The 13,821-nt window shown below is 36.3% G+C and overlaps 1 protein-coding gene across 1 annotated transcript in view; it reads right to left on the bottom strand.

The window, feature by feature from the left end:
- Window positions 1-684: 684 nt before the first annotated feature.
- Window positions 685-13,821, bottom strand: part of LOC121374379 (glutamate receptor 2-like) — a 35,119-nt gene continuing 21,982 nt past the window's right edge. Inside the window, exons 9-18 of the mRNA XM_041501481.1 lie at window positions 11,825-11,935; window positions 11,107-11,211; window positions 9,956-10,165; window positions 8,381-8,730; window positions 6,257-6,455; window positions 5,171-5,418; window positions 3,322-3,430; window positions 2,594-2,731; window positions 1,871-1,957; window positions 685-1,094 (exon numbers count right to left, since the gene is read on the bottom strand). Of these exons, the coding sequence (XP_041357415.1) occupies window positions 1,026-1,094; window positions 1,871-1,957; window positions 2,594-2,731; window positions 3,322-3,430; window positions 5,171-5,418; window positions 6,257-6,455; window positions 8,381-8,730; window positions 9,956-10,165; window positions 11,107-11,211; window positions 11,825-11,935 (1,626 nt within the window). The 3' untranslated portion in view covers window positions 685-1,025. The remainder of the gene's footprint in view (window positions 1,095-1,870; window positions 1,958-2,593; window positions 2,732-3,321; window positions 3,431-5,170; window positions 5,419-6,256; window positions 6,456-8,380; window positions 8,731-9,955; window positions 10,166-11,106; window positions 11,212-11,824; window positions 11,936-13,821) is intronic.

Below are 13,821 nucleotides of genomic sequence, written 5' to 3'. Positions count from 1 at the left end.
CACAATGATTTTGATCATCATCTGAATCCTTAATGTCAACACTATCATTTGAATCCTGATCGTCAATACCATCATCACCACGATCATTCAAAAGGTTTTGTTGTAGACATTTGGAAATTATATCCACTGAATACGATGCATCACTGATCAAAATAATGACAGATGCTGTTCCATATTTTGAACTTGTGCATACCTTTTCAACTCTGGTGAAACTCTTGCATATTTTTTTTTTCATCGTTTCAGATGAAGAGACAGACTTGACAGCTGTGGTGAAAGTACTCATGATGGGTGTTATAGGTGGGACAGGATATTGTCAGCTTTCAAAAACACCTGATATCATCACTGTTTTGACAGTGATTCAACTTACTCCAGTGATCTCTGTCACATGCTAGGTTTGATTTAGCTAACTAGTCTGGAAGTGGCAGTCCTCTTTGCTCGGTGCCAAAAGAATGTATTGTTCACTAAAAGATCTCCTCGCGAGTCACTGGCCTCCTATAGATGAGGCACTGGATGTCCATTCGATTCTACGTTGTGTAAAGATACGGTCTTGAGTGTGGATGACGATTTTGTCGTTCAAAGTTATTTAAAGTCATCAGTATCATTAGCACTTAAAATCAGCAACGACGACAACAGATCCATCAACGTTTCCATAATCATCATTGAATTTGTACTTCATCATCATCATTTTAGTTAGGTGTGATTGTATATATATATATATATATATATATATATATATATAAAAAACAAAAAAACATTCACATTCTGAGAAATCAGTTAATTTTCAGTACAACAAAACTTGGAGTTTGAAAGTTAATTAATCATGAACGTGAAAATAATTAATCATTCTTAATACCGATATTCGCTCTATCGCTATATCGGTATTGCTTATATACAGCCGTATCCTGTGGGGTGAGGGTGGAATGAGAGAGTAGAGTAATGATATGTATTGTGTGATTCAGCAAGTCACAAAATCAGATGATGGCATCATCTTCTGGAGGTGACTATCCTCTAACAGAGTCTATATGTTAAGAATTTTCAATGTCAGGATCTGGTTCAAAATATATTAACTCTCTTTCGTTGCTGGGAAACCGGACCTGAAATATATATTAGAGGTTACTTATATTTTTATGATAAGTTTGTATCAAATGGCATAGTATGTATTTAAATCTTAATAAAATTACAAAATCAAATAAAACACATACACACGTACATACACATTACATTCATACTTTCATACATACATTCATCCATTCATCTGTTCATTCATTCATTCATTCATTCATTCATCAATTACTTCATTCATTCATACGTACGTACGTACGTACCTACCTACATACATACATAGATACGTACATAGATACATACAAAGAAACATAAATACATATATACATACATACAAACATACATGCAAATGGCCACTGTTGAAAAAAAAAATATTTCGATGATTCTTTGCTAGAATGGAACAATATATTTAATGCATTTAAGTGATTGCAGATAAGTTTAGATTGTTGACACATTTATAAAACAAAATGTCTGCATATTGCTGGAAACATAGGCATTTTACACTGGGGGTGGCGTGTAAAAACTAAATCTGTCCTGGAATGTATGTTCTGATTTTTGCATAACCACTGTATGTAGTATAAAATTACACAAAAAGTTAAACAAACTCATCAAAGATATAAAACACTTAACCCTCCTCAGGCAATAAGAACTAGACCCCCCACAATATATCAGAATGATCGATAATAACACAATTTTCTCTGACAATATTTAATTCCCTAGACTTAAAGTACGACAGCCCCCCTCCAGGTCCCCCACCATACACCCATGACTGACTGGAAACAAACTGAAACTAGGTCAAATTACTGACTGCCCCATTCCCACCAGGTGCCGGAGCCTGTCGTATAGAGGTCACGATATCCTCGTCAGGTCCAGGAACCGTGATTTGAACTGTTTTCTGAAATAAATGAACCTCATTTGAACTTGTGTTCTGAAACTTGTAAATCGTGATTTGATACTATTTTTCAAAATTAATACCAGTAACTGAAACTTTGCAGAAATACACGAACAACTGTGATTTGAACTATTTTCTGAAATAAACATATTCAACCATTTTGAGACATGTACAAACACAACGTAACTTAAGGGTTAAATATATACCTAGTATAAGCATACGAAGAAAAATGACGTTCAATACACTTTTAAAACCGTGCAATAATACATTCTCAATTTGCTAATTTAATCGAAGTAATCGAAATGAAATGTATCTCCTACTTAACAACCCCTACACACCCACCTTTTTCTACCCAAAACATGATAACTGGTAGAACTTGTACCTAGCATTAAGATGCCTGAACCTTCGGTGGCTATAGGCACGTTAATAGAGCTTACATTTTATTTCCATTTCCATGCACCTTTTATTCCAATTACCAAACATTTGTCATTTCCCTTTCAGTACATTTCTTATTCCTATTTCAGTGCATTTTTCATTCCCATTTTAATGCGTGGTTGTTTACTCATTTCATATTAAATGACTACTTCAAGCACCAAAAGTAAATAATATTATCTGTACGCATTATGTACATGTTATCACCTTGAAGGTTTTTTTTCTGCACCTTGTATGAAAGGCGTAGTCTGTAAACCGGATGATAATGGCGAGCACCAGACCACCAACGAGAATGTAGAATATACCAGACACGTTGCTCAGTGTCAGAGAACTCGTCTTCGTGTCCTGAAATATGTAGGTGTAATATATTACAAGAATTCAATACATCATCATTACGTCATAGCTTGCAGGAGCAACATGTATTACAATAATGCACTACACAAAGCAAGAGAATATAGATACTAGATTATTGCCGCAATAAAACGGCATAATAATGGTGTAATATTTAAAAATTTATATTCGCAATGTGACATTTAAAAAATTATTTTATGTAATAGCGAAATGATCATGTAGTGCATTATTGTAATATATTTTTATACCTGAAATCTGATATGCTAAGAAAAATAAGTAAGTTTTTTTTTTATCTAAGATGGAACTGCCCGTATGTATTAATGATATTCTTTCTTATTGTGAGACGGGATTGATTTCAGATCCATTCAAGGGAAACAACTTAACCTGTTTTCAGTGTATCTCAAATTTCTGATGCCATTAAAAGCATGGACAATTTTGAACCGTATTCGTTTATTTTAAATGTAGCATTTTAAAAAAGTTTGGAATTGAAATATATCTACGAAAATAAAGTGCAGAAGTTTAATCCGTGCAATTTTGCAAAACAATAGTGGAAACACTTAGAAAAAGCACCCTGATCGACCGACCTTGGAATTTTCTGCACCACATTGTCCTTTGTCATACCACCATTTCTGTTTGAGTCGATGCAACTCTCCGATCTCTCTGAGCTCCAGGACAGCTATGTTGATGGGTACTCTGAAAGTAAATAGCTAGGTCAACAGTAGTAAAAAAAAAAATTGTTTAACGACACCACTAGAGCACATTGATATATTAATCATCGGCTATTGGATATCAAACATTTGGTAATTTTGACATAGTCTAAGAAAGGAATCCTGCTACATTTTCCCATTAGTAGCAAAGAACTTTTATATGCACCATCCCATACACAGGATATAACATACCACGTAGCGCACTGGCTAGAGCAAGAAATAGACCAATAAGCCCACCGACGGGGATCGGTCCTAATCAACAGTAATTACTACTAAAATGCTCCCTTTCAATGACACGGTCTTTATACAAATCCTGTGTATCTTCCTCTTTTTGTGAACTATGGTTTGTGCCTGATAAATGTTAACGTCATACTGTTTTGTATATTAATTTATTCACAAACAGCGAACATTCTACCACTTGGCTAAAATCCTCACATGCAGCTGCTGAGAAAGAAATTACCACGTACTCAGTAATTTGATTACGGTTGTGTCGTACGCATTGCCACAGGAGACAGGCACATGTCAGTTAAGATCTAGAGTGATAGGGAGAGGGATGTGGAGCTTCACAGATTACAAAAAATATATACTGAAAGAGAATAGTCAAAACAGAGGATAAAATGGGGGAAAGTTAGATATAAACGATTTGATGATGTACGGAAAGGAGATAGCTGTACAAAGAGTTGGAACAAGTCGAGGGTGAGGGGGAAGTCTGCCGATATAGTTCCCTTTTAATGCAAAACCTTTTTTTCAAACACGTTTGTAAATATGTTTCGAAGTGTAGAGTGAAAGCGACCTCTAGCATATTATTTATTCAACCATAAATAACCTGGATGGAGAGGTTTTTACTTTATGTCAACCTATTTATTATTCGCATGGCTTACAATGAGTAGCTTCATACAAATTATCACTAGATTATAGGGGCGTGCTTGTTTGAAAACATTGGACGCGTTCAAACGATGAAAGAACGACAATGGCCTAACTCGAAAATACATTTTGCACTGGAGGAACAAAAAAACAACACTGAATGCATGTGAAAAGGTCGTGTGTTAAAACCAAACAAAACGTTTTGGATACAAAATGTCGTAACGAAAAAATAAGTTAAAAAAAAAAAAAAAGTTACAATAAAGCAAACGGCCGTACAAACATTAAACATTGCTATCCATATTATAAACTGAAGATATAAAGTTTCATGTGGTTCAACTAATGACATGGCAATGCAGTTTTTACTCCTGTCTGAAAATGGTAAAACTGAAGATATGACATTTTGGTCGACAACAGTTTTTACTAATGAATATTCGACAATGAGTAAAAAAATTCATCTGAGTAAAGGCGACATCACACGATATGAGTGTTGCGCATTGCATGGCAACCGATGAAATGGTAATGTTTGTCTTGCGCCAATAGGCTATTCTCGTACGAGTCACTCGTATTGTATGGCGTCGCCTTAAGAGGTCAATGAGTAAAACCGTGATTTTCAACTGAGTAAGGGCGATTTCACACGATACGAGTGTATCGTACGAGAATAGTCTATTACACAAAGCAACCGACGAAACTGTAATGTTTGTCTGGTTTATTAGCTATTCTCATACGAGATATCGTGTGACGTCGCCTTAAGAGGTCTATCGGCAGATTAATACTGATGCCACAACAGTTTTAAAACAAATTTGCGTCAAAAGTGAGTTTGTTTGGCCTTTTTCGTCCAACAGCGACGAAGTGTGATGTAAACCTCAAGTCTGATCCCATCGGGGTGGCGATGCCGTATCCCTTGGAGTCGAGGTTCCGCCCTGCCTTCATGGTGTTGCAGGGCAGACGCTGGTTCTGGTACTCGTTCATGGGCGAGTCGATGAAGTAGGCGTACTTCCCCTTGGAGTTCTGGACTCGTCGTATACCCTCAGCCACACTCCTGGTGAACACAGAGGGAACGGCGTCCATCATCACGTTCCACATCTTGGCATACACTGACACTTCAGAGTTCTTCAAAGAAATCACAGTCAAAATACATGTATATACTGATGGAAAGAAATAAGGGATCATGCAAATAATAACCGCCAATAATAACAGCATCTAAAACCCTCAATCTACAGTACAGTGTCAGACGTTGACCGTGTAACTGGTAGTCAGTTCGTCGCTACCGACATTCAATCCCACATTACAAATTTTTTATGCAACAAACATTGCTATCCATTTAAATTAAATGCGTTATACATTTCCATGTGTTCTCTTGGTTTTTCTTCATCAGTATATAATTTATGAAAGATGTTTCCATAAGGTAATTATAAATTAAACACTAGTAGTATATTTCAATTCACGTTTTTTTAAAGGGGACGGCATGAAATGTTATTTTTATTTTTTTATTTTCAGGACATTGAAAATATCACACATTTCGCAATACGTATTTAACCAATAAAACACGCCTTCATCCTCGAGACGGGCAGGGATGAAAATGTATTATTTATTTTACAATCCTAGCAGTCATATTCTACCCACCACATCCTCAAAAATTGGGTTTGTTTATTTATTGTTTTTATGAGTACAATAAACACCACTCTATCACAGACTGTTTTCCGTACTGGATTCATGTAAAGTTACGTTGCCCAAGCGGTGACAAAATAATCTGAAATAACACAACTTGTATCCATCGGACGTCTATCTTGAGATAACATTTTACTATTATTCAACATTATCTCATATAAAGTAACTGGTGTTAATCAGGCTTATGTGTTTACAAGCCACCTTTTAGACCCTGTTGCTTAATAGAGGACTGAATGCATCTGTATGTGCACCTACCATCTATAAAGTCAACTTAACCAACCTTGAAGAATTCAAACGTCGAGCCGTTTTCTCTCGTTCCGTATCTGATTTCTGGGTGTTTCAGCAAGTCGTCTGCGGAGTCGATTGGTACCACGAGTCTTTCTATCGTAAGGAACGCCGCCAGGTTTGCGGTGTACGAGGATATGAGGATCAGCGTGAAGAACCACCAGGCGCTGCCAACTATTCTGCCTGACATGGATCTAAAAACATCTGACTAAGCACCGTTATGTCAACTGATGTTATTTTGTATTTCACACTTTCGTAATAAAATATCGTAATTTTTGAAACTATATAGATCATTAATTAGCACAATTATATTAATTAAAAAACTAGATTTTTTAATGTTAAAAATCTATGCACATAATGCATTTGAATTATGAAAGTTACAATGTCAAAATTCTGGTTATGAGTATGAGATAATACCCTTTTAGGTAAATATGTATAAATGGATGATGATGGTGATAGTGAGATCTTGGATGATAATGCAGACGATGCTGACTTGGTATTAGGATCTTTATGACTGATGTATTGTAATGACGATGATGCTAACGACGACGATGGTCAAAATGATGATGGTTGCAAAGCAAAGCAAAGGAATTTGGAAAAAATAACCGAACAAGTCCAGACATATAAAAGGCAGACTAATATAATATTAACTAGCTAATGCCAGTTTCATATACATGAATCTAAAATCCACGATGCAGAATCTTAATATTAATGCAAATAGAAACATACTTACCCCTATTCGTAAAGATCTGAGGTATAAAAATACATATACCTGGTAGTATGTACGGTGCCTTAATGCGCCCAGATTCTGATGTTGCCCCAATGTCAATCAAACGATATTTCTTATGGAAATAACACGTGACTATTGTTACTGGAAATGAAAACTACTTGCATATAACAGGTGTGTACGTTTGTGAATCAGTTTGTATACAGGTTTGTTGTGAACCAGAGTGAACACGGGTTTACAGAGAGTGTGCACAAAACAAACATACGACATACAGACAACTGTATCCTTGAATATTCTATTATATATATATATATATATATATATATATATATATATATATATATATATATATATATTAATTTAGTTATGTAAAACATGCGTGCTTGTGTGTATATGTGTGTGTAACGTAGTTGCTCTAAAGTACATAGATCCCCACTAATGTTTAGTATTGTTATATTATAGAAATTATTCACTTTACATGTATTTATTGGCCATATGTCATCGAAGAAGCTTAGATTTTAAAAAGCATGCAAAGAAGAATATTTTTGAACATATTTAAAAACATGCAACTAAAATGTATTTAAAAAATCCAGGAAAAGGACAATACATAAGAATGCTTATAGTTGATTATGACCTATTTATATATAAGGTCATGCAATTCGTGCTCAAGCAATTCACTCTCAAGTGTTTTACTTAACTCTGTGCGATTTCCCTGTACGCATTCATGCAGTTCAGTTTTCGAGCAATTTTAATAGTCCCGTTTTGCCATGCAGCTTCATTCCTCTCTGTAGGACAGACAACAGTCTATTTAGCCCATTTGCATTCCCGCTTGTTCATGAAGTTACATAGGTAATGCTATCGATCTCTTCATCTAAGCGATCCGATTCCCTGATGCCAATACTTTGAAACTCATTTAATAACAAATTGATTCAGATATAATTATCATTAAGCAATATTTTGAATTCCCATCTAGCAATATTTTAATTCCCATCTGGCTATATACCAATGCCAAATTGTTGGATTCCCATCTAGCAGTGTTTTTACATTCCAATATTTAATTTAATTTAGCGACACACCTGCCAATGGTAAGATCCTCACCTACTCATACTAATTTGATTCCTCTATCCTTTGAGAGGATTGAAAAAGCTTTGAGTCAATTTAGCAATACACTGATTCCCATCTACCAGTCAACTGATCGGCACTTACTCATATTCAAATGAACCCTTATCCCTTGAGAGGATTAGCGTTACGACTGTTGGTTATGTATTGCACTATACTCTCTCCTGTCTATTCTGTCCATGCAATTCAATGTCAGCATGCAGACTCATGATGCACGTAGTTTTCAAAGAAACTAACTTGGACAAACTATTTCAGTCCAATCTTGGGACCAACCTTGGGGATATATCAGAGCCCTGCTGCATTAGGGCCCCGAGTGTGAACCAGAGTGTGTTTCTCATGTTGAACGAGTTCTGCGCCTCAGCTCCCGTCTCATCGACGTTCCACTCGAAAGGGCTAAAGCGGCCGACGAGGAAGAGGATGGTGCTGACGGCGAGGAAGCCGACGGTGATGCACACCCACACGGTGTTGGAGAAGGGCGCCATGAAGCTGAACACGCCAGGTTTCTGCTTCTCGGGTTTCCGGATCATGATGCTGATGCCGGACTCCATGAACGGCTTGGAGAAGTCCACCACTCGTTCTCGCATCTGTATTATAGACAGAGGTGCGATGGCTATGTCCGCCTCCTGGAAAATACATAATAATTACAAAAACTAAAAAAACCCAACAACAACAAATGAATCAGGGTTTGTACCAGACTGTACGGAGGATAACGTATTAATATATTGGAAATAAATAAATATTTATTTATTTATATATATATATATATATATATATATATATATGCTGTTTAAAATTTGTCAAAGTACATGAAATGCAGTGTCATTTCAAACCCATAACCACATAGTAGAGGAATGTATGGCCCGGTGTTTTTTTTATTAATCACCCTCAAATTATTTTCCAGCAGACTGCGAATGTATCCAAAAATAGTTTTGTGACTGGATATTCGTATTAACAACATGAACAATAGATCAGCTAGTAAACATCCAAGACTATTGTCATAATGGTTTGTTGGTTGGCATTTTTGTAATGGATGCCTTATTTTAACGTTGGCTACCAAAGAAAAAAGAAAAATCTTATTTTTCTGATTTATGGCTATGTAGCTTTAATTCAATGAAAACGAAAATATCAATAACTAAAGAGAAGGTTGCGTTTTAGACGGTTAAAAGAAGTACATTCTGAAAAATAAAACTATGGTCCATTCCACCAAGGAAAGTCGTTTTCTTACCACGTAGGAAGGTGCCAAAAGTGGGGCACACACACACACACACACACACACACACACACACACACACGCGCACACACACGCGCACACACGCGCACACACGAACATATATATGTATAAAAACCATCGCTGCTGCTACGCCAGTGCTTATTTATTTCTTAGCTGATTGTTTTCTAAATTGCACACATAGTGGGTTTTAAAAACATTTATTTCCAAACCACTTTTACTTTTCTTCATACGTCATATCAGACTGAAATTATTTACAAAAAACAATATTCATGGAGGCTGTAAAGGACTATAACTGTAGATATATATTTCAAATAACATTTTGTATGTCAACATCCCGTGCTATTATGCCGTTAACTACAGGTTGAGAAGCGGGACCTAGCCCAGTGGTAAAGCGCTCACTCGATCTGGGCTATTTCTTGTTCCAGCCAGTGCACCACGACTGGTACATCAAAGGCCATGGTATGCACTACCCTGTCTGTGGGATGGTGCATATAAAAGATCCCTTGCTGCTAATTGACGCCATATAACCGTAAAACAAATGTGCTGAGTGCGTCGTTAAACAAAACATTTAATTAACTACAGATTGTGTACTGTTGTTACCTCAGATTGATACTTACGTCATTCATGAGTTCGCCAATCATTCCATTCCACGACCCGTCTTTCTGTCTTCCGCCGTAGTTGCCGTCCTTGACGAGTCTCAGAACGTAGTCGAAACCGACCACCTCGGCCACCATGCGGGCGACGTCCACACAGAAACCTTCATACCGCGGCGTGCCAGTACACGGTGTCCCGTCCCGTAAACACCGGTCCATTGTGAAGGGACTTTCCTAGTGATAACAGAATAAACCCTACAGAATGTGCTATTTTTTACTTTAATATTCTTTTTTACTATTTTGTTCCTATTGAACACGACAACAGTTCATATAAAACAATAAAGAAAAGAGATGGGAAAAGACGTGGATTCTCCACCCAAACTGCTGAATTAAAAATAATAATGGGGATGCTGTAACTCTCCCATCCAGGACAATAACCAACAATGTACCCTTTGAAATGTCTTTTTTGTCTAAAGAAAGCCCTGTATTATTACCCATAGCACGTATGGTAGGCCTAGTTAACCGCATGAACAGATCCAGACTACTAGCGCATTCTGTAGGAAATAAATTTTGCAACAACGATTATGTCCCTTGCAAGATATCATCACTGACTAGTTACATTGTGATTAACAATGGCTAAGAAAGAAATATGACGTCTCCCATATATAATAATAAATGTGCACGCAGCACGGTTTTAAATATAACCCAATGCCTATGATAAAATGTATAAATACGGAAAATGTCGAGATGAATATGTATCTTTGTTTTCTCTTGGTCAAAATATAGTGATAAACGGCCATGTTTGTTTATAGTAGCAAAGAAATATGTAAGAAGCTACACAGTTAGCCCACCTTTTTCAATAGTGAGCCAGTGAAATGAGACTAATCCCGGACCGGTTTATGTGAGTAACTATGCTAAGGTACGAAAGCCAGTATATTATACCGAATGGTACCTTGGATTGCGAAAATGTATATTACTGTGATCTGATTTTTGTTTTTCTGTTCACAGTTGTTTTAAACTGGGTATGGCTCTGAAACAGCACACATTTTCAATATACATTTACTATTGCAAGCATTGCAAACAGTATTAGGATGACATTAATTGAAGTCGGACTTTTAAATGACATAATTTCAACTGAAATTTCCTACAAAGTCGAAAAAATTGTTTAGTTTTACCAAAATGGTCGTCACAATCCGTGTTCTGTTTGGACACTTCGACTGAGATTGATCCGGTCTTGTCATGTTTGTCGTTATTCCGATGGCCTTTGACCACGTGCCAACCTGCAGTTTAAAATGCTCGTCACGATGCAGCAGCATGAAGACACATTTGACGATATGCACAATGCACAAATTAAGACAAAAATGTTGTAATGAAGAAACCAATTTCAGTCATTTTCTTTTATTCCTGACTGTTAACCTATTGCTTTGATATACTGGTGCTGATGATATGGTGTTATGCCAGTACTCTAGTGGTGTTGTCAAACAAAACACAATTTAAACTTTGCAACAAAATAATTGTATTCCCCTAATATCCATGCATATTTCGCGGACAATGTTTTCAGTTTATTTGTGTACTTTGGTATTTATATTACCCGTAAACAAAAGTTCAAGCACAGTGTTGTTGGCATGTACCCTGAACATAAATTGATAAATAAAAGGCAATATAAAAGTTACGCAACAAATTGTATTCCCCTAATATCCATGCATATTGTCTCGGACAATATTTTTAGTTTACTTGTGTGCTTTGGTATGTAAATTATCCGTAAACAATAAAGGTTCAACACAATGTTCTTTACTTGTACCCAGAACAGATTTGATATATAAAAGGCAATGCATGTCTAAAATTGTATTTCAAGCTGTTGCCATGGAGAATAGTTTACAAGTATTATCTTACCTTGGTCAGTGGTTGTTTGTACGATAGGTGCATGATGTTTAAACTGTGATTATTCCGCGTTCCGCCCGAACTGAATGTCACGTCGCCAGTGTACCCGTTTATCAGATTCACCTACATTTCATGACAAAACATATGTATACAGCATAATCAATTTATTTATATACTTCTATTTAAATTGCCTTTCTGCCCATACACCCTATTTGGATGAATGGAGCTTATTACATTCTACATTCCATTTATCTATTTATTTATTTATTTGTTTTTAAATGTATTCAAAACAAGTATATACTACCGAAAACATTATCACTCAGTTTCTCACTCTGTCTTTCTATTTCACACTTTCTGAGAGAGAGAGAGAGAGAGAGAGAGAGAGAGAGAGAGAGAGAGAGAGAGAGAGAGAGAGAGAGAGAGAGAGAGAGATAGAGAGAGAAGGTGTGTGTGTATGTGCGTGTGCGCACGTGTGCATGCGTGCGTGTGTGTGTTTGAGAAGGTCTGCAATAAAATGACAGACTCGATGACGACCAAATATACGGATATCTCACGTTAACACCCCCCCCCCAAAAAAAAAAAAAAACCCAACAAAAAAACCCCACAAATTGCAAGAGCACTCGAATCACAATGGATCGGTAACGAATCTGCTATCTGTTAGCTGACGATTGTGGCACAATCGCAGTCTGATGCAGACAATGAATGGGCAACTGTCCTGTGAAATCGCAAGGTCCACACGAGCTAGTCTTAGAATGTGCCGAATTTTCCTTATACAAACATTCCTTTCCCTTCGTTTGACAGCCCTAACTGATCATTAGGTTCAGGTATTATTTTGATGACACCAAAGACAGTTTTTTGTGTTATCATCCACCCACGCTATTCATAAAACATCTGTTTTTGTATTTGCAATTATGTAGGAATTAGCTAATATTTTTTATCAAAAATGAAAAGAAGAAACCCCGCCGTAAATTAATAGTGACTATACAATAAATGTTTTATTGTCGTGAAGAATGCTGTTAAGTAACCGATATGGCGATGTAGAAATCACTGAGATTATGGTGCCAAATGAATTGCCATTTTATTGTTACAACATCGGAGATTTTATTGGTTCAATCTGCATTTTATCTGACATTATGTTACCTTCATCGCTAAAGAACGTGCACGCAACTAACTAATACTTTTCGAGAAGAAGAATATCACATGAAAAACAAACCTGAAAAAAACTCTACAAATCAACCGAAATTAATTATATTTTAATCACACAGAAGTTGTGCACAAGCAAATATAAAGAACTGCATTAAAGCATATCGTAAACATTCTGAAGGTTAAAAGTAAAATCAATGATACAAATAAACAACCCAGAAAGAAAAGTAATAAAACAATCGAACTGTCCGAACAAAACAATAACAGGAACAGACAAATAAGTAATTTACATATGCATGTACTAATATAGAAATTGAAAATCATCAACACAATCCATTTCGCTATGTACATACACATTTATCCTTATTATAGTAATAAATGTCCATTATTACATGTGAAATTAAATACTTTTGTACTATCACTCTACAGCATGAATGTTTTGTGGTAGGAGATTTTAACAGTCATTCCCCAAACTGGGGATATGCAGAGCAAGATAATAGAGATGAAGAAGTAGAAGATTGGTATACCAATATCAAGCTACAACTCATCAACAAACCCGATGATACACCCACCTTCTATTCTAGGCGATTGCTGACGACAACAGAAGCATTATCAACAACAGCCAATCGACATGTCTTGGACCAGCTAGCTGGTGGTGATCATCGTCCAATCAAACTAACCCGCAACATGCAACAACCACCACCAAAGCAATCAACGTTCCCAAGGTGAAATTATAAGAAAGCAAACTGGCAAATATTTTGTGCCTTGACAGATCGCTATGCTATTGCCATGAAAGCAAAGAGAACCAATGTAAATGGATCTGCAAGTGATATAACCACTGCAATACGCAATGCTGCCAAAGAAAC

Source organism: Gigantopelta aegis, chromosome 6 (assembly GCF_016097555.1).
Source record: "Gigantopelta aegis isolate Gae_Host chromosome 6, Gae_host_genome, whole genome shotgun sequence".
NCBI classification, from domain to species: Eukaryota; Metazoa; Mollusca; class Gastropoda; order Neomphalida; family Peltospiridae; genus Gigantopelta; species Gigantopelta aegis.
Note: the sequence above shows the minus strand (reverse complement) of the source record. Positions and strands in the feature narration are given on the sequence as shown.